The following is a 27,704-nucleotide window of genomic DNA, read 5'->3' as shown; positions in this document are numbered from 1 at the left end:
TCACCACTGCAACCACTTGACTATCTGTTCTGGCACTCTGGTTCCCATCCCCCTGCAATCTAGTTTAATCCCCCCCCCCCCCCCCCCCAAAATCACCGGGCAGTATTAGCAAATATTCCAGTTAGTCCCACTCCAGTTTAAGTGCAAACTGTCTCTTCTGCACAGGTCCCACCTTACCTTCCCTGGAAGAGAGCCTAATGACCCAAAACTCTGAAGCCCTTCCTCCTACAGTTCAACATGTGTTAAACTGTATAATCTTCCTATTACTGGCCTCACTAGCACGTGCAATCACAACCCTTGAGATCCTGCCCTTTAACTTAACACCTAACCCCCTGAACTCCCTTTGCAGAATCTCATCACACTTCCTACCTATGTCATTGGTACCTACATGTGAAATACCCTCCCACTTAAGAATGGTGAGGACTCTATCCGAGATGCCCCAGACCCGGGGAGGCAACATATCATTGATGAATCTTGTTCTCATCCACAGAACCTCATTTCTGTACCCCTAACTAATGAATCTTCTATCATCACAGCTCGCTTCTTCTTCCCCCCCTTCTGAATCACAGAGACTCAATGCCAGAGACCTGACCACTGTGAATTTCCTCTGCTCAGTCATCCATCCCAACAATATCCAAAGTGGTATACCTGTTGTTAAGCAGGATGGCCATGTGTGCTCTGCAGTGGCAGTTTAACTCCTTTCACCCTCCTCACCATCATTCAGTTTTCCTGTGTCCTGCACTTTGGGGAGTGTAATTGCTTCTCTATATATCTTATGCATCACCCCTCAACCTCCCATGGTCTCTCATCTTGTTAAGCAGCCACATGTACAGCACCAGATCAAAGACCTCCTGAAAATCCAAGTAAAAGAAACATCCACTGATTCTCCTTTCTCTATCCTGCCTGTTATTTCCACAAAGAATTCCAATGGATTTATCAGGCAAGATTTCCCCTTAAGGAAACCATGCTGACTTTGGCCATTTTATTGTGTGCCTCCAAGCATCCTGAAACCTCATCCTTAATAATGGACTCTAACATCTTGCCAACCACTGAAGTCAGGAGTTTTCCAGTCCTCCAGAACCTTTCCAGAATCTGGGGATTTTTGAAAGATCATGACAAATGCCTCCATAATCTTTTCAGCTCCATCTTTTAGAAGAGGGTATAGTTCAACTGGTCTATGTGACATATCTGTCTTTGAACCATTCAGCTTCCCAAGCACCTTCTACTTACTTATAGGGATTACACTCACTTTGTCCCCAACACTTGAATTTCTGACTTGCTGCTGCTGCTGTTTCCACAGTAAGACTGATCCAAAATACTTAGTTTATCTGCCATTTATTTCCCCCCCATTATCAGTGGTCCAATGTCTGTGTCTGTCTTTCTTTCTTTCCTTCTTTCTTTATCAATCTTTTTATTAATTAAAAAAGTACATATGTATAAATAAGAGAATTATCTCAAATATCTATATTGATGACAATTCATATAAAAGGTAAAATAAACATCAAGATCATACATAGTATTAAGCTAATAGTATATAATAAAAATAAGATAATCAATTCTCCTCTTATCATTCTATGAAAAGAAGAAAAAGAAACTTTTATAATTTTTATATACATAAAAAACCCCACTAAAGAAAAAAAAAAGAGAAAAAAGGAACTGAGCAGCCCATACTGAGAGTAAAAACAGGAAAAAAGAGAAACTTTCTGATCAAATCCAAAGTTTTGAGAAAGTAACTGGAAGAGCAATAAATCAAACCATATGAAAATATTGAGTAAAAGGTTGCCAGGTTTCTTCAAATTTAAAGGATGTATCAAATGTCTGACTTCTTATTTTCTCTAAACTTAGGACATAATGGAGGTAAGCCAATAAAAAACAGTAGGTGGATTAGAGTCCTTCCGTTTAAGCAAAATGGCTCTCCTAGCCAATACAGTTGCAAAAGCTATCATCTGTTGAGTGGAAACAGGAATATACCCTGCTTCCGGTGGAGTGATCCCAAAAATTGCTGTAAATAAATTCGGTTGTAGGTCCAAATTCAAAACTATTGATGAAGTTTTAAAGACATCTTTCCAAAAAATATCTATCTTGATACAAGACCTCAATATTACATCTGTCGCAAATAGGATTAATATTGGGAAAGATACGGGCTAATTTATACTTCATCTATTTGTGCCCGATATACTACCTTGAACTGTATCAAGGAATGATGGGCACAAATAGATGAAGTATTTACCAAATGAAAAATTTTATCCCATTGATTATCTGAAAGTGACTCTTGAAATTCCAATTCCCACGCACCTTTAATTTTATCGTTTATCAGTCCTTTTTGAAATGGTTTAACCTGAAAAAGAGTATCTATCGTATTGGGTGAATAAGCAGAGGGAAAATTTGGAAGTAAACTACGTAAAAAAAAAAAAAATTCCTAATTTGTAAATATCTTTTAAAAAAGTGTGCATTAGATAAGTCATATTTGTCCACTAACTGAGTGAAAGACATTAAACAATCCCCCATAAACAAGTCTAAAAAAGTTATTCTTTTGGTTTTCCAAATTAAAAAGGTCTGATTGGAAATTGATGGTTTAAAAAAATAATTAATATGGATTTTACTAGAAAGAACAAAGTTATTAAACTCAAAAAATCTACGAAACTGAAACCAAATTCTTATGTATGTTAAATAATGGGTTTGAGGTCTCGACTACCAATCTTAGAAAGCAAAAAAGGAAGAGGAGCTCCCAGTAAAGAGGCCGTAGAATACCCCTTCACCGAGTTTTTCTGCAAATCCACCCATAAAGGGCAGTCATGTATGTCTGAATAATGAATCCAAAACGAAATATATCGAATATTAATTGCCCAGTAATACATTCTAAATTTTGGCAAAGCCATACCACCATGCTTTTTTAATTTCTGCAATAGAGGTTTACTCAATCTAGGATTTTTATTATTCCCAATATAAGTTAAAATTTTAGAGTCTATTCTATCAAAAACAGTTTAGGAACAAAGGAAGGGATTGCTTGGAATACATATAAGAACTTCGGTAACACTATCATTTTAATAGCATTAATTCGACCAATTAATGATAATGTCATAGAAGACCATTTAGAAAGTATTTGTTGCGTGTATTCAATTAATAGAAGAAAGTTATATTTATACAGGTCCTTAAAATTTTTGGTAATTTTAATACCAAGATAAGTAAAGTTATTTTTAGCAATGCTAAAAGGAATTTGATCATATTGATCCAAGTAGTTGTAGGAAAAACTCACTTTTGTGCAAATTTAATTTATATCCAGAAAAACTACTAAGTTCAGAAAATATAGATAACGTAGAAGGAATGGATTTCTTAGGATCTGAACTATAAACTAACAAGTCATCTGCATACAACGAAACCTTATGCACTTTATCTCCTCACTTAATCAACACGGACAACATTTTATTACCTTCTGTTGGTTTTTAAAAGCTTCCCAGTCCTCTCAGTTCCCACTAATTTTTGCTATATTGTATGTCTTCTCTTTTGTTGATGTGCTGTCTTGTCTTCCCCTGTCAGCCACAGTTGCTTGATCCACCCTTTAGAACACTACTTATTTGGGATGAGCTAATCCTGCATCTTTAGATTTATCCAATTTCAGATTTCAAACTGATTTCACCCTTTCAAACTGCAGGATGAATCCTATCGTAGTATAATCATTGTTTTGCTGGCTGGTGGTGTAGTGGGATCAGCACTAGACTTTGAGGCAAGTTGTCCAGAGTTTGAATCTGCACGGCTCCTTGAACGCTTTGCGTTCGTGCTGGGTTGAGTGTTGAGCTAGCAACTCGGCCTCATAAAAAACAGACAAAATGCTAAAGAAACAGCAAGGTTGCAGCCCGATGTGCCACAAGGCGTGGAGAGGAATAACAACAATGATCTTTGTCTACGAAGGGTTCCTTTACCTTAAGCTGTATAATCAAACCTAGTTCATTACACAACACTCAATCCAAAATTAGCTTATCCCTAATGGGCTCAACCACAAGCTGCTCAAAAAAAAGCCATCTCGTAGGCATTCTAGAAATTACTTCTCTTGGGATCAGGCATTAAACTGATTTTCCCATTCTACCTGCATATTGAAATCCCCAATGATTATTCCAACATTGCATTTTCGACATGCCTTTTCTATCCCTTGTTCTAATTTGTACCCCACATCCTAGCTCCAGTTCGGAAGCCTGTATGCAACTCCCATCAGTGACTTTTTACCTTTGCAGTTTTTTAACTCTACCCATAAGGATTCTAAATCTTCTGATTTTATGTTACTTCTATCAATTTGGTTTCTCTTTTCTTAAAAAAAATAAAGCCACCCCATCCCCTTTGCTCACCTGCCTGTCCTTTTGATACGATGTGTATCCTTGGATGTTAAACTCCCAGCTGCAAATTTCTTTTAAGTACAACTCTGATACCCACAACATCATACTTGTTGATTTTGAAATGCACTTCAAGATCATCTACCTTATTTTGTATACTGTGCATTCAATTATAACACCTTCAGTCCTGTATTCACCTTTTTCAATTTTGTCTCCATGTAGCCTCAAATGAAATTCTAATCACCCCTGAAACTAGGAAACCCGCATAATCACAGGGAGTTCAATGTATATTTATTATCAAAGTACATATATATGTCACCATATACTACACTGAGATTGATTTTCTTGCAGGCATTCACAGAACAAAGAAGTACAATAGAATCAATGAAAAACTACATAGAGACTGACAACCAGTGTGCAAAAGAAGGCAAACTGCAAATACAAAAAATATAATAATAAATATGTAAATAAATAATTCTCTGTTAACATGAGTTGTCGAGTCCTTGAAAGTGGGTCCATAGGTTGTGCAATCATTTCAGTGATGAGCTGAGTGAAGTTATCAATGCTGGTTCAGGAGTGTGATAGTTAAAGGGTAATAACTTCTTAATCTGGTGGTGTGGAGCCTAAGATTCTTATATCTCCTTTCTGATGGTAGTAGTGAGCAGTGTTAGTGATCCTTGATGATGGACCCCCACCCGGGAGATCGCACAATCACTCAGTTAGTACTGGATTGAACTCAGACTCCTGAACATGAGACAGCAGCATCACCTGCTGCGCTACTGTACTGTCCGCAATAAGGAAGTAAATCAAAGAAATCTGCTTAATTTCACAGGTCTTGATAGACTGTGCTATTCATGGCTTTCATCTTTTAGCTGCATCGATATGTCTGCATCATTCATATTAGAAATTCATCTTGGCTAAATAGCAATCCTTGGAAATCAATAGAGCTGAATAACAAGTAGAGCGTGTAACAGACTCTACAACTCATGTTCTCAATATTTATTACTTATTTTTTTTGTAATTGCAGTTTGTTGTCTATATACATTGCTTTCTTTTCCATCTTTGTGTGTAGTTTTCATTGATTCTATTGTATTTCTTTGTACCTACTGTAAATGCCTGGAAGAAAATTAATCTCATGAATGATATGCACACATTTTGATAACTTTACTTTGTACTATGAACATGAACTTGAACTATGAACTTGGAATTTTGACAATCATAATGCCACTCTGCACTTCCATGTGAGCCAATTATCCCTTTTTAATATATTCCAACAAATATTAAATTCATAATTGTAGACACTTGTTTACACTTCTTGTCCTTTAAGTATTGTGCAAATGCCAAAATTGTGGCTACTAATGTTTCTACCCCTTGTGGTTTCTTAGCTCCACTCCAACTGATACTTGTTCTTGATTTTCCAAGATCAGATCCTTTCTGTCCAGAGACTTTGTGATCATCCATCATCAGGCCTAAACCACTTTAATATCATGTCTATTTCTTCAAAAAGTTAAGTATTCTGGAATATATAATTCATAACTGTGCTCACTTTGCAACCAACTATCCATAATTGCTACGAGATTACTGTTAATTAATTACCTTATGATCAAAGCTACTTGCATTCAGCCAAAAAGCATTCAGTTTAGACTTGTAACCATTTTACCTACTGTCCTGACTGTAATTGGAGGTAAAGTCGAACATTTGTATGGTCTGTATTTTCTTGACAGTATTGTTGCCTATTTCAGTACGCTGAGTTACTTCCTTATGTTTTTCCTTAAGCATTCCACATTTACCTTTACAGTAATCTTTCGACCACTTCTCTCAACTGCTCCACCCTCCCCTCCCCCTTATAATTGCGCTAAATGCAGCGGATGCAGCACAGTTCTGGCAGCTCAAATTTGCATATCTGGGTAACCTCACAACTCAGAATGTCCCTCACTTGCCATTATTGTCAATCCAGGCAATCAACCCAGATTCAGTCAAAAGTTCAGAAGAACAAACTTGGATAAGGTGCCAGGTTCATGAAGGTGCAGCATAGGACATGTGCTAAATAGATTGTAATAGAGAGAGCCATGTGATCCTACAACCAACACATCAGGTCAAGGAATCTGTAAGAAGATCCTGTCCACATCAATGATGAGGCCCAGCATTTTGGCACTGGAGACAAGGTTGAAGCACTTGACATGTTTAACCAAAAGCCACATTCAACCAGAATTACTGAATAATGGTCTATCTCTGCACCCTCCTGAGATCCCCACTGTTACAAAAACAGACTCCAATTAATTCAATTAATTCCATCGATATCAAGAACCAGCTAAAAGCACTGGATACAGTAAAGGCTACAGGACCAGACAGCATCCCAGCTGTAGGACTGGAAACCTGAGCTCCAGAATTATCTGTACCTCTAGACAAGTTGTTCCAATGTAGTTATAGCTCAGGCATCTACCTGACAATGTGAGAAATTGCCCAGATACGTTCCGTTCATATAAAGCAACAGAAATCCAATGTGGCTCATTGACACCAAATTAGTGCACTCTTAGTCATCAAGAGAATGATGGAAGCTGTCATCAATAGTGCTATCAAGTAACACTTAACAATAACATGCCCAGTTTATGTTTTGCTGGGATCATTTGGCTCTGGAATGAGTGCTGCATTTGCAACTTGAAGCGTAACACCATCCAGAGCAAGGCAACCTGCTAGATTGGCTTATGACCCACCACCCTAAACGTTCACTCCCTCTGTCACCAGTGCACAGTATCTGCAAGCGTGAACCATCTACAAAGTAGACTGCAGTCTTTTCACCAGGCTACTGTGGCAGCTTGTTCCAAACCCAGAACCTGTAGCAGCAAGAAAGATGACGGCAGCAGTTGCGTGGGATCACCACCCCATCCGCAGGTTTCCCTCTAAGCTGCACATACTCATGACTTGGAGGTATGTGGCCACTGTTTCACTGTCCTTGGGTCTAAATCCTGGAACTCCCTCCTGAATAGTACCGTGAGAGCACCTTCACTTGAAGAATTGCAGCCATTCAAGGTGGTGGCACCGCTGTCTTCTCAAGGCCATTTAAAGATAGACCAATAAATTGTTAGCAACGAGTGCATCCAAAAATGAATTTTAAAAAGGCTACACTTCATTTAGTTTAAAACCTTGTTCATAGTTCCAGTTATTCTATTAGCCAGGAAACTGGTCCCAGCTCAATTCAAGAGAAGCAGATCACAACAGAACTGCTTCTATTCCCCAGTGTTGGTGCCACTGCCCTATGAATAGAAATCCACTCCCTCATATCAGACTTTCAACCACACATTCAGTTCTAACTGTTCCCTCTTGCCAATGTTCAAGAGGCTTGGGTCCTAATCCAAGGACTTTTACCTTTTCTAGATACAGTCTCACTGGCTCTCGGCTCAGCCTTGGACAATGTTATTACCTACATCAGGCCACAGTTTTTTGACTGCAGCTCTGTTCAGCATCATCATTCCCTCAGTACTAATCAACAAGCTCCAAAACCTGGGTTTCTGTATCTTCCTCTGCAAATAGATCCTTGACTTCCTCACAGGGAGACCACAATCTGTGTAAATCGGAAATAATAACTCCTCCTTGGTGACTGTGGAGACCATTTTAACTGGTTGCATTGCTGTTTGACATGAAGAGGCCACTGCACAGAATCAGAAAAAGCTGCAGAAAGTTGTAAACCCAGCCAGTTCCATCATGGGCACTAGCCTCCTCAATATCCAGGACACCTAAAGGCAATGCCTCAAAAAGGTGACATCCATCATTAAGGACTCCCATCACCCAGGACATGCCCTCTTCTCATTGCTGCTATCAAGGAGGTGGTACAGAAGCCTGAAGACCAAGCACTCAATGTTATAGGAACAGCTTCTTCCCATTTGCTATCAGATTTCTGAATGGACACAACCCATGAACACTATCTCAGTATTTTTCCCTCTCTTTTTGCACTACTTAATTATTTTATATATACTTATTGTTGTAATTAATAGTTATTATGTATTGCAATGTACTGCTGCTGAAAAACAACAAATTTCACGACATAGTCTAGTGATATTACACCTGATTCAGATTCTGGTTCTGCTTTTTAATTTGGATCCCAGCTGGTCATATTTCTTTGGCAGAACATCCTTCTATATCCTATCTATGTCTCTGGTTTGCACATCGATCACAACAACTGGATTTTTCCAGGAGGGTTAGTGGCATTGTCATCTGAAGCAAAATTTAAACCAATATACTGGTACATTAATGCTACTTCTGTGGCATGGCTTTGGAAGATGCATGCATCCCACTGATTCAGCCCTAAAGATTTAATCACTGTGAAGGATTTCTTACCCTTGTAGGTTAAGGCCCTTCCTGATGGAAGGGGAGGGGGGGTTGGAAGTCACTCTGTTTGGCCAATGTCCCTTGTGGCTGTGAAATGGTCTCAGGCTTTGGGGCCTCCTCTGTGGTGGCTGTAAGAGTTGACTCTGGGACTGCAGGAAACAGTTCTGAAAACTCAGGACACCTTTCTTCTGGATGTGTTGGCATCCCAAACAGTGCATGGCAAGCTGCTCAATCTGCTGATTTATCTCAAGTCACCAGACAAAGCTTCGAGCCACTGCTTTCATTTTGACCACACCTAGATGACTGGCCTGTAACTCCTCAAACACTTTAGCTCTGAGTTTGGATGGTAGAACAACTCTCAATTCCCACTTAAGGCAACTATTCAAGGGCAAGTTCCTACTGACATTGGTAAAAATGTGGGAACTGGAATTTCTGCTGCACGTTCTCACCATTTTGAGTTGCCATATACAGTGGCATGCAAAAGTTTGGGCACCCCTGGTCAAAATTTCTGATACTGTGAATAGTTAAGTGAGTAGAAGATGAACTGACTCCAAGAGTCATAAAGTTAAAGATGAAACATTCTTTTCAACATTTTAAGCAAGATTAGTGCATTATTTTTGTTTTGTACATTTTTAGAGTGAAAAAAAGGAAAAGAGCACCATGCAAAAGTTTGGGCACCCCAAGAGATTTAAGCTCTCAGATAACTTTTACCAAGGTCTCAGACCTTAATTAGCTTGTTAGGGCTGTGGCTTGTTCACAGTCATTGTTAGAAAAGGCCAAGTGATGCAAATTTAAAAGATTTATAAATACCCTGACTCCTCAAACCTTGTCCCAACAATCAGCAGCCATGGGCTCCTCTAAGCAGCTGCCTAGCAATCTGAAAATGAAAATAAATGATGCCCGAAAAGCAGAAGAGGGCTATAAGAAGATAGCAAAGCGTCTTCAGGTAGCTGTTTCCTCAGTTCGTAATGTAATTAAGAAATGGCAGTTAACAGGAACGGTGGAGGTCAAGTTGAGGTCTGGAAGGCCAAGAAAACTTTCTGAGAGAACTGCTCGTAGGATTGCTAGAAAGGCAAATCAAAACCCCTGTTTGACTGCAAAAGACCTTCATGAAGATTTAGCAGACTCTGGAGAGGTGGTGCATTGTTCTACTGTACAGCGACACCTGCACAGATATGACCTTCATGGAAGAGTCATCAGAAGAAAACCTTTCCTGCATCCTCACCACAAAATTCAGCGTCAGAAGTTTGCAAAGGAACATCTGAACAAACCTGATGCATTTTGGAAACAAGTCCTGTGGACTGATGAAGTTAAAATATAACTTTTTTGGCCGCAGAATTTCAAGAAAAGAACACCTCTCCAACTGTTAAGCACGGGGGTGGATTGATCATGCTTTGGGCTTGTGTTGCAGCCAGTAGCACCAGGAACATTTCACTGGTAGAGGAAAGAATGAATTCAATTAAATACCAGAAAATTCTGGAAGCAAACATCACACTGTCTGTAAGAAAGCTGAAGATGAAAAGAGGATGGCTTCTATAATGATCCTAAGTACATCTCAAAATCCACAATGGGCTACCTCAAGAGGTGCAAGTTGAAGGTTTTGCCATGGCCATCACAGTCCCCTGACCTAAACATCATCAAAAATCTGTGGATAGACCTCAAAAGAGCAGTGCATGCAAGGTGGCCCAAGAATCTCACAGAACTAGAAGCCTTTTGCAAGGAAGACTGGGCAAAAATCCTCCAAACAAGAATTGAAAGACTTAGCTGGCTACAGAAAGCATTTACAAGCTGTGATACTTGCCAAAGGGGGTGTTACTAAGTACTGACCATGCAGGGTGCCTAAACTTTTGCTTTGGGCCCTTTTCCTTTTTTGTTATTTTGAAACTGTAAAAGATGGAAACAAAAAATTAATCTTGCTTAAAATAGTAAAGAAATGTGTCATCTTTAACTTTATGCCTTTTGGAAATCAGGTCATCTTTTACTTGCTTAGCTATTCACAGTAACAGAAATTTTGACGGGGTGCCCAAACATTTGCATGCCACTGTAGATCTGTGGGGTCTTTTCTGGTTTCCCTTTGGATCATCTCTGCTGTAACTTTTGATTTGCATCGAGGAGTGCCTCTTTTGTAAATTTTTCAGTATTTCCTTTAACAAGGGTAAATGGGACAATCCGTCAGCATTTCCATGATTGGTTGTCATCTTGAATTCAATCTTAAAATTGTGTCCTCCAAGAATCAGAGCCATCGCTGTATTCGTGCTGTTGTTAGTGGAGCACCCTTCTGTGGATTGAAAATGGACACCAGTGGTTGATGATCAGAAATGAGGATAAACTCTCTCCCATAAAAGTACGTTTTACGCCGCAAACCAGTTTCAAGGCCTCTCTGTCAATCTGTGCGTAATTTTTCTCTGCAGTGGCAAGGAACGTAATGCAAAAGCTAGATAGATAGATAGATACTTTATTCATCCCCATGGGGAAATTCAACTTTTTTCCAATGTCCCATACACTTGTTGTAGCAAAACTAATTACATACAATACTTAACTCAGTAAAAAAATATGATATGCATCTAAATCACTATCTCAAAAAGCATTAATAACAGCTTTTAAAAAGTTCTTAAGTCCTGGCGGTTGAATTGTAAAGCCTAATGGCATTGGGGAGTATTGACCTCTTCATCCTGTCTGAGGAGCATTGCATCGATAGTAACCTGTCGCTGAAACTGCTTCTCTGTCTCTGGATGGTGCTATGTAGAGGATGTTCAGAGTTTTCCATAATTGACCGTAGCCTACTCAGCGCCCTTCGCTCAGCTACCGATGTTAAACTCTCCAGTACTTTGCCCATGACAGAGCCCGCCTTCCTTACCAGCTTATTAAGACGTGAGGCGTCCCTCTTCTTAATGCTTCCTCCCCAACACGCCACTACAAAGAAGAGGGCGCTCTCCACAACTGACCTATAGAACATCTTCAGCATCTCACTACAGACATTGAATGACGCCAACCTTCTAAGGAAGTACAGTCGCCTCTGTGCCTTCCTGCACAAGGCATCTGTGTTGGCAGTCCAGTCTAGCTTCTCGTCTAACTGTCCCAGATACTTGTAGGTCTTAACCTGCTCCACACATTCTCCATTAATGATCACTGGCTCCATATGAGGCCTAGATCTCCTAAAGTCCACCACCATCTCCTTGGTCTTGGTGATATTGAGACGCAGGTAGTTTGAGTTGCACCATATCACAAAGTCCTGTATCAGTTTCCTATACTCCTCCTCCTGTCCATTCCTGACACACCCCACTATGGCCGTGTCATCAGCGAACTTCTGCACATGGCAGGACTCCGAGTTATATTGGAAGTCTGATGTGTACAGGGTGAACAGGACCGGAGAGAGTACGGTTCCCTGCGGCGCTCCTGTGCTGCTGACCACCGTGTCAGACCTACAGTCTCCCAACCGCACATACTGAGGTCTATCTGTCAAGTAGTCCACTATCCAATCCACCATGTGAGAGTCTACTCCCATCTCCGTTAGTTTGTGCCTTAAGATCTTGGGCTGGATGGTGTTAAAGGCACTAGAGAAGTCAAGGAATGTAATCCTCACAGCACAACTGACCCCATCTAGGTGAGAGAGTGATTTGTGCAGCAAATACGTGATAGCATCCTCCACTCCCACCTTCTCCTTATACGCAAACTGAAGAGGATCCTGGGCGTGCCTGGTTTGTGGCCTCAGATTCTGTATTATCAGCCGCTCCATGGTCTTCATCACGTGCGACATCAAGGCAACAGGTCTGAAGTCATTCAACTCCTTTGGTTGTGGTCGTTAACTGCCATCACTCATAAAATGTGACATGGCTGTATTATACCATAAGGCAAGGCGTCACAGGCAAGCTTCACTTGATGACTTGGATCATAATGTGTGAGTACAGTGTCCAACTTTGCCGTTTTATTTGCCTTTCGGAAAGTCACCTCACACTGCTTTGTTCATTGTCATTTCCTCTCGATCTGTAATAATGAGTTCAAGACGTGAAGCGTATTAGCCAGGCTTGGCAAGAACCTGTTATAGTAATTGACACATCCTAAAACAGACCGCACCTGTGGCACGTCCTTTGGCCTTGCAGCATCCACCACTGCTTGAATTTTCTCAGCACTGTTGTGGAAGTCCTGTATGTCAATGGTATGACTACAGTAAATGATGCTTGGTTTAAAGAATTCACACTTGTTGCGTCATGCTCTTAGCCGATAATCCTCTAATCTTTTTGACACTTTCATGAGATTTTGGAGATGTTCCTTGTCATCCAGGTAACACTGAGTGCCTGGGCAGTCTTGCAGCACCTGTTCTATAACTTTCTGCCAGAGTGCAGTTGAGATGGTATTCCAAAAATAAGCATATTTTATAGCAATAAAACCCTTTCTGAGTGTCGATGATGAAGCACACTTTGAACTCTTCTTCCATCTTGATCTGTAGGTAGGCCTCAGCCAAGTACACTTTGCTGAAGTGTTTCTCTCTAGAAAAGCTTTGCAAAGGTACCCTCTATCTTGGGCAGAGGGATTGATCTACTTTTAGTACTGGGTTGATGGTGACCGTAAAATCACCACAGATCCTGACAGAACCATCCTTCTTGGCTACTGGGATCACTGGCATTGCCTATGAGCTTCACTCAACTTTGGAAGGAATTCCTTCAGCCTCCATGCGATCTAGCTCACTGGCTACTTTATCACGGATGGTATAAGGAGCTGGATGGGCTTTGCAAAACTTGGCATGACATTCATATTTAACACTATTTTACCCTTGATATGTTTGAGTTTTCAAGTGCCATCCTTGAAAACTGCTGTGGCATGATCCACTGTTGGTTGACTCTATTGCAGGGGATGTGTCATGCAAATTGTGGTTGGATCTATCTAAATCTCAGCCAATCATGGCCACACAATGCTGGCACTCCTGTTTTTACCACATGCAAGCGAATGTGGCTTGTTAGTTGTTGTATTTCACTGTTACAAATGTCATTCCCACAGGAGTTGTCTTTTCTCTGGTATAGTTTTTAGTTGGAAATCTGTAGGCTTCAGTTCAGTATTGTGGCAAAGCCATTCAAACTCATTTGGTGTAATGACTAAATCAGCTGAGCCAATATCCAATTCCATTTTAATGAATTTGTCGTTCACTTCTGGTGTAAGCCATATTACTTGTGTCTTGTTAGTTTTCACATAGTGAATCTCAAGTCTACCCAGTCTTGTCACTCTCAGATTTTTCATCAACAGCATGCAGATTAGTGCTCTTTTTGAAACTGCAAATTGACTTTATCTTTTTCTCTTCCCTGTGCAGTCCATTTGTTTTTGTCTGTCCAACATGCTCTTTGTATGTGTCCTACTTTGTTGCATTTTCTGCAAGTTTTGCCTTTAATCCTGCATTTGTCTGGTGTATGTGAGTCTCTGCAACAGTGGTGACGCAATTTGTTCGGCCAGACAGGTTTATGTTTAAACAGTACAATTTTGTTCACACTCACATTCATTCCTGTCTCAAGTGCATCCCTGCCTGCCGTTTCCATTGATACAGCCATTTCAACTGCTTTTAAATGTGAGTTGTGCTTCAGTTAGAAACCATTTTTGAATGTTTTCTTGTAAGATTCCACAAACTATACAATCTCTCAGCATCAAGTCCATCACTGAACTGACAATGCTCAAACAATTTCTTCTGTTCAGCCATGTAAGCTGAAATGGACTCCCCTACCCTTTCATTTCACTTATGAAACCTAAAGCGTTGTGTAATCAACAATCGTTTTGGTTCTAAATGCTCCTGCATTACATTCACAATATCTGCAAAATCATTTCAGCTGGTTTGTTTAGAGCAGTTAAATGTCTAAACAAACTGTATGTTTTTCCACCTATTACGCTCAGTAACACTAGCACTCTCTTTTCGTTGACTATGCCATTTCTTCAGAATACTGCTCAATTTGTTCAGTATACATTATCCAGTTATCTGTTGTGGAATTCAAAGTGTCTATTGATAGTGCCAACCACCTCTGCTTTTTTAAAATTATTTTTATTATTATCACCCGGTAATCACTGTTTATGAACCTGTGAATTTTGTCCATTTTCTGCCTTTTTAAAAATTCAAGTCTTCCTCTTCCCCTTCCAAAGGAAAAAAAATGTGCTGCATTTACAAGTAGATAGTCGTCTGTGTTTCATTTTAAAACTACCTTGTAACCACTGTTGATTTGTAACTCCAGAAACTAAATGAAAGAAAAGCATGGGAGCTGGGAAGTGTGTTTTTCTTTAGTGTGATGCTCACATATGATGTGGTGGCACAATGATGTATACTGTACCATTCACATACTTGTATATAACCAGTAATGAATTCTGTAAACAAAGAATGCTTACACAATATATTTACAATATTACTCAAATATTACTGGTATTAAATACACTACAACTGTCCTTAAAATGCTCACCCTACAGAGAGATGACACCTGACCAGTTTCATTGTCTCGTACCAAATTCAGTATGGTCTCTCCTCTAGTTGGTACGTCTGTATATTATGTCAGGACTCCCTGCTGCATATACCTACAAATTCTATCCCATCTGACCTTTTGCAGTAAGGAGGTGTCAATCAATATCAGGGAAATAGCAATTTTTTTATTTTTGCACCTTTCCAAAATCTGCCTCACGATCTGCTCTGTAATGTCTCTGTTGCTATTGGCAGGAGGTCTAAAAAATGCTCCCAACAGAGTGATAGCTCCCTTCCGGTTTCTGACTTCCACCCACACTGACTCAGTAAATGATTCTTCTCTGTCATTCTTCCTTTTTGCAGCTGTGATACTCTCCCTGCACCATTTGAAACATCTAAACCTGGGAACATCCAGCAGCAATTCCTGTCCTTGTGGCAGCCAAGTCTCTGTAATAGCCACATCACTGTGGTTCCATGTACTGTGACTCATGCTCCAAGTTCATCATAATTGTTCCTGATACTTCTTGCATTAAGACAGACATACTTCAACCTATCCAACTAACTGCAATTATGCCCTTTCCACTGCCTATCTGCCCCACAGTTTCTACACGTCTCATCTACCTGAGTACTAACTGCCCCATTCTTTGACCTACCACTCTGGCTCCCATTCCTTGGCAAACTAGTTTAAACCCTTCCCAACAGCTCGAGCAAACCTGCCCACAAGGATATTGGTCCCCCTCAAGATCAGGTATAACCCATCCCTTTTGCACAGGTCACACTTTCCCCAGAAAAGATTTCAATGATCCACAAATCTAAAACCCTGCCCCCTGCACCTATTCTTCTGCCATACATTCATCTGCCAAATCATCCTATTTTTGTCTTTACTGGCTCATGGCACAAGCAGCAATCCAGAGCTTGCTATCCTCAAGGTCCTGCTTTTCAGCTTCCTACCTAGCTCCCTATATTCTCTCGACTTCTGGCTGCTCACCCAATTTGAATGCTGAGGAACCAATTTGAGTCATCCCTAACCCTGACCCTGAGGGGTGGGGAAGGCAACATACCATCTGGGAGTTTGTTTCACATCCAGAGAATCTCCAGTCTGTTCCCTTGACTGTTGATTTCCCCCAGTACTACAACTCTCCTCTTCTCCCACTACCCTACTGAGCCACAGAGACAGACTCTGTGCCAGAGACCTCATTGCTGTGGCTGTCCGCTGGTAGTTGTTCCTCCCAACAGTATCCAAAGTGGTACACTTATTGAGGGGAATGGCCACAGGGACACTGTGTACTATCTGTCTATTCCCTATCCTCGTGACAGTCACCCAGCTACCTGCCTCCCGCAACTTGCGTGTGACTTCCTCCCTACAGCTCTTATCTATCATCTCCTCTTACTCACAAGTGAGCAAAAGTCATCCAGCTCCAGTTCCCTAACTGGAGCTACACACATCAGACATAGAAGCAGAATTAGGCCATTTGGTCAATCGAGTCTCCTCCACCATTCCATCATGGCTGGTTTATTATCTCTCTCAACTCCATTTTCCTGCCTTCTCCCTGTAAAATTTGATGCCCTGATTTATCAAGAACCTATCGACCTCCGCCTTAAATATATCCAATGACTTGGCCTGCACAACTGTTTATGGCAACGAATTCTACAGATGCATCAACTTCTGGTTAAAGAAATTCCTCATCTCTGTTCTAAATGGACATCCCTCAATTCTGAGGCTGTACCCTCTGGTCCTAGACTCCCCCACTATAGAAAACATCTCAATATCTGCTCTGTACCTTTCAATATTCAGTAGGTTTCAATAAGATTCCCCCCCCCCCCCACCCCATTCTATACTCCGATAAGTACAGGCCCAGAGCCATCAGTTGCTCCTCATTTGTTAGCCTTTTCATGCCAGGGATCATTCTTGTGAATCTTTTCTGAACCATCTCCAATGCCAGCACATTTTTGCTTTGATAAGGAGTCCAAAACTGCTCTCAATACTCCCAAGTGCAGTTTGACCAATGCCTTATAAATCCTCTGCATTACATCCTGGCTTGTGTCTTCTCATCCTTGCAAAATGAATGCTAACATTGCATTTGCCTTCCTTACCACCGACTCAACCTGCAAGTTAACCTTTAGGGAAACCTTCATGAGGACTCCCAAGTCCCTCTGTACCTTTGATTTTTTTTTAAATTCTCCCCATTTAAAAAAATAGTCCATGTCTTTATTCCTTGACCATGCACTTCCCTACACTGTATCCCATATGCCACTTCTTTGTCCATTCCCCCATCTCAGTCCTTCTGCAGACACCCTGATTACTCAGCGCCGCCTGTACCTACATTATCTTCGTAAGTGCATCTACCCAGATGCAGTTCTCGCAGTCATAGCAATCAGATCTTCCACATCTTGCGTGAAGAGCACACCACCGACCTGGGATCCATTCTCACTGCTCTAGTTAGGCACTAATAAAGAAGTAAAGAAAAACTTGACAAAAACCACAACCCATCCTCTGTCTCTCCTCGTCAAATCCTCCTGAGCCAAAGCCTCAGCTCCCCACTCTAATTCTATTCCACTCCAACAATGGCCACTCTGCTTAAAACAAATTACTTTTTACTGGCCCTTGCCAAATGCCTAAAAACCAAAGTTATCTCAAGTCCTGGAGAAGACTGGACAGGTCCCACTCACTTTTTAAATCTGGAGCAGAATCAGCAAGCAACAGCTTCCGAGTTTTCAAACTCCGCTTTATAGTGCAGGGGAGAACTGCAGTTCCTACGTGTAGCATTGTAAACTGTTGAGGAATCTATAATTTTTGTTTTTAAAAAGCTTTTTACTTTAGACAGTTGTTTGGTGTTGCTGTTAAGTTTATGGCAAAAGATTGTGGCAAAACCATTTCTGAATTCCAGGTGATTGTCAAATTTTAGTGATCCTCGAGCAAATGTTGAGATCTTGAAGAAATCGCAGATGAGGTTTACTAGGCTGATACCAAGATTTTAAGCTGCTAGGAAAGACCAGAGTGAGTTGGGACAATTGTCAGGAGACATGGAAGTTTAAAGTTATGGAAAATTGAGAAAAATATTTTTGTTGGACATTGTATAGGTAATCAGTGAACATAAGTATAAGATTGTTATCAAGAGAACAAGGGAAGAAGTTAGCCTACTTATTTTTCAAGTATCTTCTAAAACAGAAGTGGATAACATTGAAAAAGAAGAAAAGGGTGTGTTGGGAGGACAAGATTTAGTGGATAGCCTCTCGTTTGACAGATCAGCACAGGTGTGGTAGGCTGAATGGCCTCCTTATACAGTGAAATTCTGTAGAATGTACCTTCCCTTTCAGTATCTCCAGGATTAAATTCACAAACTTGTTAATTTTTGTTTAAACTGAATATGTAGGAGCAGCAGAATATCATATTATTTGTAGCATAATTCTATGTTTCTATAATTTTTTATCGTATCAATAACCAATGTTCTAATGTTGCTTATACTTTGTGAAAATGAAGTGGGTCAAATAAAGCAATAGATTCCTATTGTCTGAAAGTATGCAATCAGACCTATTATTCTAGTTCTGAAGACGAATTTTGGATAATTCAATTTTTCTATGCAATTAGCCTGAAGATCTTGGCAATCAATTTGGACAGATGACTCTCAGTCGCCAGGGTTCTGCCGAAGCTCCTGAGACTACCTCTGCTGTATTTCAAACACCGGTGATGTCCCAACAGCCTGGCTACATCATAGCTTCACCAGGGCAGTCTCTCTCTGCTCCTCCGTATTCAACATCGGGACACCCCACTCCTCAGCAGGTGCTTCAGCCTCAGGGTTACATACAGCCTCCCCAGCAGGTATCTTTTTATTCCACATTTTCTGGTGTTTGAAATGTAAGAGCAATTATTTAGTTCACATTGGTATTGTATACAATGATACAAATATCATCTGCATTTCCCTCAGTCAGGGTTTTCAGGTGAGTCTGCAAGTAAATATATTGCATGGTATACTAAAAAGGTCCTAGTTTTCATTTCTGACTTTGTGATCTTGGCAACAATAATAGTACTTTAATTATCTCTGGTGAGGCGAGGAGCAAATTGGGCCCAAATTCTACTCCTAAAATTATCCAGTACCTCTTGCTGGAAAACACATTTGGGTAATTGTTTGAGAACAGGTTCAACAATCTTTGATAACTTCTCTGGTCAAGTAGTCAACTGAACCTTTCTATCAAGGCTCATTCTGATCCAAATGGACAATTGCTTCTGTTAAAGCATATATTGCTGTTATTCTGCTCTTCTGGTTCTTTACAAGTTTGACCTGACAGGAAAATTGCTTCTGGTTTTCCATGTCAAGTTTATAATTTAAATCAAAGTTCAGACGCTGCTTGACATTGGAGCCAAATCTGCATATTTAAAGAATACTTCATCAGCTGAAGGCAGGTATCCATTTAATATTGAAATTGGTCAAGGCAGGAAAACTCTCCAGTATGTATATTTTAGCTGGTTCTCCCTGCTTTTCTGCAGGGTCAAAATAGATCTTAAAACTTCTGTGTTGGAAAAATTGAGTTGTATTTAATATTGTAAGTTTATGATACTTACCACTTCTACTAGACTTTAAGATTTTTTAAGTTTCTTAACTATCTTGGTAGAGACTGGTTGGATCATTTGGTTTAACTCTTGCATCTGAGCTTTAATTCAACCCAAGATGATTGTGTTGAAAGTCTTCTGTATCTGCTGCATGCAAGGTTTCTATGTGAAGTGCTTTTTCAAAACCATTTGTGCAGGACAATCTGATGTTGAAAGCAGCATCTTGTATTTTTTAATCATGCTTTTAAAGATAACTATCCCAAGCAACTTAATAGAGTACTTTTAAACACAAATTTGATTCCAAGCCATATAAGGTACACAGGCAAATGACCAAAAGTTTGGTCAAGAGAAATAGGTTTTAAGAACCGTCTGAAGGAAATATAAGACCTTTGCATACAGGAAGAAAAATAATTAGTTACAGTATATTGTAACAACATCTCACTCTGAAAAATGAGAGAGCAAGTTATGCAAATTGCATTATATACTGTGTGATAGGCTGAAGAATGTACTGTAGAGAGAATTTACATGTTTGTAAATACTCAATCTCAATCTCTGATGCTCTTGTCTTTAAACTGTATTTGTGCATATGGATGGTGCAACCTGGAACAGGTGGGCAGAGCCTCAGATGACAAACACCTCATTCCTTAGAAGTAAACTGTTATAGTTCTGTTCAGCAGGGCAAGCTTGAAAGCATGGGGTTTGTGGAGATTGGAGGAGGATGCAATTCTTGTGGTACGTAGTCTATTTAAAAATATTTTTTGATATTTATGAATCTATTCAAATCCATAACTAAATTACAATGATTGCGTATATCTAACCAAATAATTGTCTTAATGTACTCATTCAACACTGAAATTGGGGCATACAATTTACCAAGTAACAACCATCAACATCTCTGTTTCAGCCAGACACTAGTACACGTGCACAGTATAGCGGAAGTAACTCATTACATTGAGCGAGTTATGGCCAGATGCCCAATGTGGTGTATGCCCTTCATCAAGTGCTCACTTTGGGGCCTGCCTTAACATAGAGACTAGCAGAACACGAAAACAGTTTCACTTTGAAAGGATAATCTGGATCCTGCAGAAGTTCAGCACCTAAAAATGCACTGTCATCTTCCACATGATAGAGATGAAATTACAATTGTCTGCAATGTAGTTTGTAAAAGATCATGTGAGTTGTTCCTGCTTTAGGGACTGATTATTCATGACTATATATTAGAAGCGCATTGTTCATAGGAGTTTCAAATTGCAGTCAAGCCTGCTTCAATAAGTTTGGAGTCCACTTAAAATTAGTCACGAGGGAAGGATACATTCAGCCCATGAATGCCCACTGATCTATGTTCAGACAGATGGCAGACATCTTGAAATGCTGCCCTGCAGGGCATGTGATGGCTGCAGCAGGAACAACTGAACGAGCACAAAGGATGTGCTGTCGTTGAAAGTATTGATTGTTGCAACCAAAGCAGTAAAGAGCCTTGGCAGTGATCCAGTTAGTTATTTCCAGATATGTACAGCAACTCAACTGTATTCCCTACAGCTTATCAGTTAATTGTGGAGTCACCTACTGTGCCACTGAACTGGGAGACAAACTTACTAGCACTGTCTATGTAGAAGCAGTATCAGAAATTTACAATAAATAAAGACAAAGACATTAAGCAAGCCCATTGAATGGTTTATTGCCACACAACTGAATAAAATGTATTCACTAATAATTTTGCAGTCTGCAATTCTTCATTGTGCAGATTAGGTGGAGAAGAGCATTAAGCAGCTTCCATTTAATACTGCACCTTCAATATAATCATTAAAAAAAAAGTTCAAAGGCAACTTGAGGGAAGGTTATTAAATAAAATGTGATCCTGAGCCGCATAAGGGAAAATGACTGAAAGTCTGGACAAAGAAATTTTAAGAACATCTTCAAAGTGAGGGACTTAAGAGAATTCTACAATTTTAGGATTTAGCACCTGTAGATGCCATTGCAGGTGGAGCCATTAATATTGGTGACAAGGAATAGGAATTGGAGGAGCACATTGAGAATTATAGGGATGGAGGAGGTTGTAGAGGTAGGGATTGAAAAAGCCATGGGTGGCTTTGTAAATAACATTTTAAATTGGGCATTGCTCATAACTGAGTAGGTCAGTAAGTGTGAGTGTGATGGGTGAATGTGGGATTTGGTGCATGGTAGGTCAAGATGAGCAGTGTGTTGGATGACCATGGAGGATAGAGATTGCCTAGAAATATATTGAAGTAGGTATGGCAAGAGGGTTGACCTTAATGTACATGTTTAGGTAATGCTACTGAGTGGCAGCAAGTTATTAAGAAATAGAAAGCCAGGAATATATTCTTTGGGGCCTGCAGAAGTGAGAGTGTGTGCTTGGGAAGTGAATCCCTTGCTTAGGGCTTATTTGGTTGTGTCTGAATAGACAAGAATGGGATCAGGCAACTTTGTTCCTATCCAGCTGGATATAGAGTGGATTGAGGGAGACTGGTAGTCACCTGTGAACACAGCTGCAGGTAGCTCGGATTGGGAAGGCTCAAGTGGCTAATTTTGCCACAATGACAAGATTAATGGCATTAATATTGATGGTAGTCTAATGGGAAGAATCCAGCAGTGAAGTTCTGGGAAAGATGGCTGCGAATCCAAGAAGCTGCAATGTGTTCAGGGACAGAGAGGAAATGGAGGCTCAAGATTTTAAATAGACAAAAAGATTAAGGGGATTTTGAAGAGAGGGGAAGTACCTTGGGGGAGAAAAGATGGATACAGTTTCTTGAGAATAAATTCAGTGGAGAGGCAGGTGAGTTCAATGGACAAGTTGAGCTTGAAGAGAGTATTAGGGGGATGGGAGTGGAATCAGAAAGATAAGCATGTATGACAAATGTAACCTTAGGTATTTGACCTGATGGGTTGTGATGAGGACAGTTAACTTCAGTGTTCCTTACGCTTAATTTTTTTTAAAGTTTGAAGCATAGCAGCAAAGAATGGGATCCTAATATCATCTTTGCCAAGTTCCAAGTAGCACCATAGGCAGCGAATGGCTTCCAGCAGGTACAATAGCCTCAATGCCAGTTTTAGTGTTGGAGCAGAAGTGCATAAAGTGGCAAGGGGCAAATACAGTGTCCTGGCAGGCAAAAAAAGGATATAAAGAGGCTGGATCCTGATAATGCCTGATGAATGACAGGAATTCCCCTGCTAGGACACAAATACATTTTACTCTAGATCTTGGACGTGTGTATTAAAAGCAGATACTTGTGGAATACAGGCAGCAACTGCAGAAAGTGAGACACAGTCCACTTTTTAGATCAACTTTGTTGCATCAGAACCCAACCATTAAAGTTGAGAGCAGCAGTGATTTTCTTTTGCTCATGTAGATAGCTGAAGGGTTCCATGGATTAGGTAGCAGCGCTTCTCGGTATTGTTGTTGCTCGAGAACCCTTGTGCACTTTTCCTCAACATTCTTTGGGTGACTATTATATCTGCTGAGTCTTGTACAATAACTGTGTCCCTATTCCATCACAATATATTTGCCAATGACTGGTTCATGATGTTCTCTGACAGAAAGTTCAGTGAACTTTGCAGATATTTAAAAATCTTTCCTTAACCTAAGAGGAATAACAAACCTTAGTTTGAAAATTGACTCCAGTTACTGAATCGCACATGATTATTACTAATATAGCTTTAAGATACGCAAAGTAGCACACATTTGTTACCTTGTTCTGTTCTTGGAGCAGCCATGAAGTTTGAGGTATAAGCTTGATTCTTTCAGGTAGTAGGAGTATGTTGAAAGCTCTTAAGAGAATTTTAATGACACCATTTCTACTTGCAACATCAACCATGTGGCTGTTAGGCAGATGAAACACCAGCCCCAGGTTCACTTCTCATTGCACATTATTTTGAAATAAAAGATCTTCACCGTTGAAATCTTGGAGTTCTCCCCCAGCAGCCCTTTGAGAATACCACCACCCAGACAGCAGAGGTTCAAGGCGATAGCTTATTTCCAACTTCTAACAGACAACTGGCCTTGCCAGTGATCTCCAGGCATCCAGAAGAAATTTTTTTGAGGAGGTCAAACTATGCAAACTTGCCTGCTTGATTTGATGTTACAGATGATTCAGAAGGAAAACTTTAATGAAAATCATTAGTGCTTTAATGCTGAACTTCTTGAGCTAGAAAGTCATTAACATAGCTCTTTAAAACAATAGGTTTTGTTGGAAAAAGTGGTGAGCCAGTTCTGCCAGCACTTCAGGGCACCTCATCGCCCTTCAGAAAGTCTACATCCTTTTCAGCAGTTTTTCGTTTGTTCTCACTAATGCTTCTGCTGTAAAGCTCTACCAAATGACTTCAACAGCTGAGTTACACGTAATATTTGTCACTGGTTTGAAAAATGATAAATGTTTATGTACTCTGAGAACTCCAGGTTTTACAAAACTCCCTTTCCCTTGAAATTGTTTTGTTTGAAGGGCCAACACTCAAGCTACATTCTCATCCTCACTGAGATTTGTGTTCTGCAACTCAAGTACAGCCACACTGTGTACTTTAGCTATTTTGTCTGTGGAAACCAGGCTTACAGTGACTCTTAGCTTCATAACTTCAGGACCATTCCAAGCCACTGAAGCTGATCTCTGCCACACTTCATGATTTGCTGTTCACTGCTTTATTGGGGAGGTCACCCAAGCTCCACACACTAGGAGCAGGTACTTTATCAATTTTTTTTCTTCCAGTCCCCAAGAGCAGGCAGTGTGGCACAGACATGTCTACATTGCAAGCTTCCCCATGTACAGGTATTGTACAGTGACTGCACTCATGACCCTTTCAGAGACCTCCCTGAAATATCCTGCCAGGAGCAGTGATTGTCCAAAGGAACTGTGTAGAGCATTCCTCCTGTGGTCACTGTTCTGCACCAGTCTGGTTGTTCTCACCCTTGGGAGCATGCATTCATTCTGTAGCAATGCACTCTGAAGAATGTTGCTTGTACTGTGGTGTGTCACTTGGCTGCAACATTGCACCTGAGGGTCTACATGCTGGCAATTGTAAGGATTTCCAAAGCATCAAGAGAAAGTATCCCATTGAAACCAGCACTGTCAGTTTCAGCGTGGCATCACACGGGAACCCAACAGCTCTTTCCCTTTTTCAGTTAAATTCTCAGTGTGACTACAAATCTGTTTTAATGCCAAAAAAAATAAATAACATGAAACATTTTCTCAAACTCTATCTTAGGGCATGTTTCCCATCTAATTGCTAGTACTACCTCTAAAAAAGTAGGGCAACTGAAGTCCTGAGTGCAGTGCTGGAGTTCTTACACGGGCCACTGATGCACGATAGTTATTCATTCCAGATTTTTTTAAAATTCTCTTGACAGCATTTTATTGGTTCTCTTTCTGTTTCTTTTGCCAGTAAAATTCTTAATTTTTGGTTGTTTCTTGCACTTAAATTACATCATACAATGTATATGATTTAATATAAACAGAGTGGAAAGTGCTTGAGGACCAAAACTATAGGTGTTATTGCACCTTGGGTGTTACGGCCTGAATTGTTGTCTAATTTCAAACTGGGATCTGTGTGTTAGATTGCTCCACATGAATCCAGATGTGCCAAAAGGCGCTTCTCTTACTACCCCAGCTTCAAGACGAGCTGCTGTAGAGTTGTGCTGTTCACCGTTTGAAGGATTGTCACTCCTATAAAGGTGAAGCCTTTGTTGTGCCAGTTTCTTCTCAGCCACAGTTTCTCAGATTGTTGTGTCAGGATCTCTTGCACGTAGAGCATCATACATTTATCCCTGTGGGCATAAAGTCTCAAATCAGCAGCAGTGGCTTCATTATATAGCAACAGTATTCCAAGCTGCCAGCTGTTATTACATGGATGTGAGGCAGCACTGGTTGATCAGATCAGGCTAATTTCTGCACCCATGACTGCTTAACAGAGGAAATATGTCTCCACCTGGATGCTTACCAGATGTTCACTGTTATGAAGGTGGAGTTGCCACCTCCACCTTCTTAAGATTTTGCAATCTAGTTTATGCAGACCTTGATTAGTAACATTAATTTAATTGATAAATTCCCTCCATATATTTGACAATCTTACATTTACTCTAATCTTTACCTCGCATGCTGGTGTTTTGCCATTATGTACAATTAATATTGCACTCTTTAAAATTGCATCTGTAGTGTCCCCTTTATTGTGACTGGCAGTCATTTAAGAAACTGCTACTTCACTTGATTTTGCACTTGATGTCAACAAGCTCTCTAACCCTGCTTTTCTCATGTCAGTTCCCATTTGATTTAGGGATAGGGATTCCCATTTGCAAGTTAAGGATCCAGTACCATTTTTGCTTTCCACATAAAATCAGCTGAGTGACCATTAGTTTTATCAGATCAATTTTATAATCCCAGACTTACTTGCATCTATGATTTGGTAAATTAACAATCAAAAATACAGAGTCTTTTTAGAAAGAGCAAGCTTTTTATTGCTTCATTCAGATTCTTGATAAAGCTATTAGTCTGGGAAGCCTGGGAACTTGGGTCCTAAATCAAATTGTGAATGTTGAGTGGTATTTTTGGCAAGTGATGAATAAGGTCAATTGATGAGTAGAAGAATGGGAAAAATATTTCCCCCCCCCCCCCCCGAAGTTTTTCCTGATTTATTGTTTTACAACATTGAATCACAGTAGATTTAATTTGGCTTTTTTGACACTCATCAACAGAAAAGACTCGTGTCAAAGTGAAAACAAGTTTCTATAAATTGGTCTAAAATGTTACAATTAATAATCAATTATTTTGTGCTTGCATAGTTACTTATCCCCTTCAAGTCAGTACTTAGTAGATACAACTTTGGCAGCAATTACAGCCTTGAGTCTGTGTGGATAGGTCTCTATCAGCTTTGCACATCTGGATACTGCAATTTTTCCCCATTCTTCTTTACAAAAAACTGCTCAAGCTCTGTCAGGTTTCATGGGGTTCGTGAGTGAACAGCACTTTTCAAGTCCAGCCACAAATTCTCATTTAGATTAAGGTCTGGACTCTGATTTGGCCACTCCAGGACATTAACTTTGTTGTTTTTAAGCCATTCCTGTGTAGCTTTGGCTTTATGCTTGGGGTCATTGTCTTGCTGGAAAACAAATCTTCTCCCAATTCACAGTTCACTTGCAGACTGCATCAGGTTTTCCTCCAGGATTTCCCTGTATTTTGCTGCATTCATTTTACCCTCTACCTTCACAAGCCTTCTAGGGCCTGCTGCAGTGAAGCATCCCCACAGCATGATGCAGCCACTACTATGCTTCATGGTAGGGATGGTATGTTTTTGATGATGTGTGGTGTTTGGCTTATGCCAAACATAGCATTTAGTCTGATGGCCGAAAAGCTCAATTTTGGTTTCATCAGACCATAGAACCTTCTTCCAGCTGACTTCAGAGTCTCCCACATACCTTCTGGCTAACTCCAGCTGATATTTCGGACATTTTTTTCAGCAGTGGCTTTCTCTTTGCCACTCTCCCATAAAGTGACAGGTGAAGCACATGGCAACAGTTGTATTCAGAGTCTTTCCCACCTCAGCCACTGAAGCTTGTCACTCCTCCATAGTTGTCATAGATCTTTTGGTGGCCTCCCTCATTAGTCCCCTTCTTGTATGGTCACTCAGTTTTTGAGGGTGACCTGCTCTAGACAGATTTACAGCTGTGCCATATTCTTTCCATTTCTTGATGATTGACTTAACTGTACTCAAGGGATACTCAGTGACTCAGAAATTTTCTTGTATCCATCTCCTGACTTGTGCTTTTCAATAATTTTTTCATGGAGTTCTTTTGTTTTCATAGTGTAGCATTTGCTACATTCAATTGAAACATCTTAACTCCACACAGGTGATCTATATTTAACTAATTGTGTGACTTCTGAAATCAATTGGTTGCACCAGTGATGATTTGGCGTGTCCTGTTAAAGGTGGTGAACCCTAATGCAATCAATTATTTTGTGTTTTATATTCGTAATTAATTTAGATAACTTTGTAGAGATCTGTTTTCACTTTGACACGAAAAAATCTTCTGTTGATCAGTGTCAAAAAACCTAATTAAGTCCACTGTGATTCAATGTTG

The 27,704-nt window shown here is 40.1% G+C and overlaps 1 protein-coding gene across 8 annotated transcripts in view; it reads left to right on the top strand.

Moving 5' to 3' along the window:
• r3hdm2 (R3H domain containing 2) overlaps window positions 1-27,704 on the top strand; it is a 294,373-nt gene that overhangs the window by 218,063 nt on the left and 48,606 nt on the right. For all 8 annotated transcript variants that reach the window (XM_073071109.1, XM_073071106.1, XM_073071107.1 and 5 more), the window contains one exon: window positions 18,665-18,895. In XM_073071109.1, the coding sequence (XP_072927210.1) occupies window positions 18,665-18,895 (231 nt within the window). The remainder of the gene's footprint in view (window positions 1-18,664; window positions 18,896-27,704) is intronic.

Source organism: Hemitrygon akajei, chromosome 18 (assembly GCF_048418815.1).
Source record: "Hemitrygon akajei chromosome 18, sHemAka1.3, whole genome shotgun sequence".
Lineage (NCBI taxonomy): Eukaryota > Metazoa > Chordata > Chondrichthyes > Myliobatiformes > Dasyatidae > Hemitrygon > Hemitrygon akajei.
The sequence above is the reverse complement of the archived record's forward strand: the minus strand, read 5'-3'. Positions and strand labels throughout refer to the sequence as shown.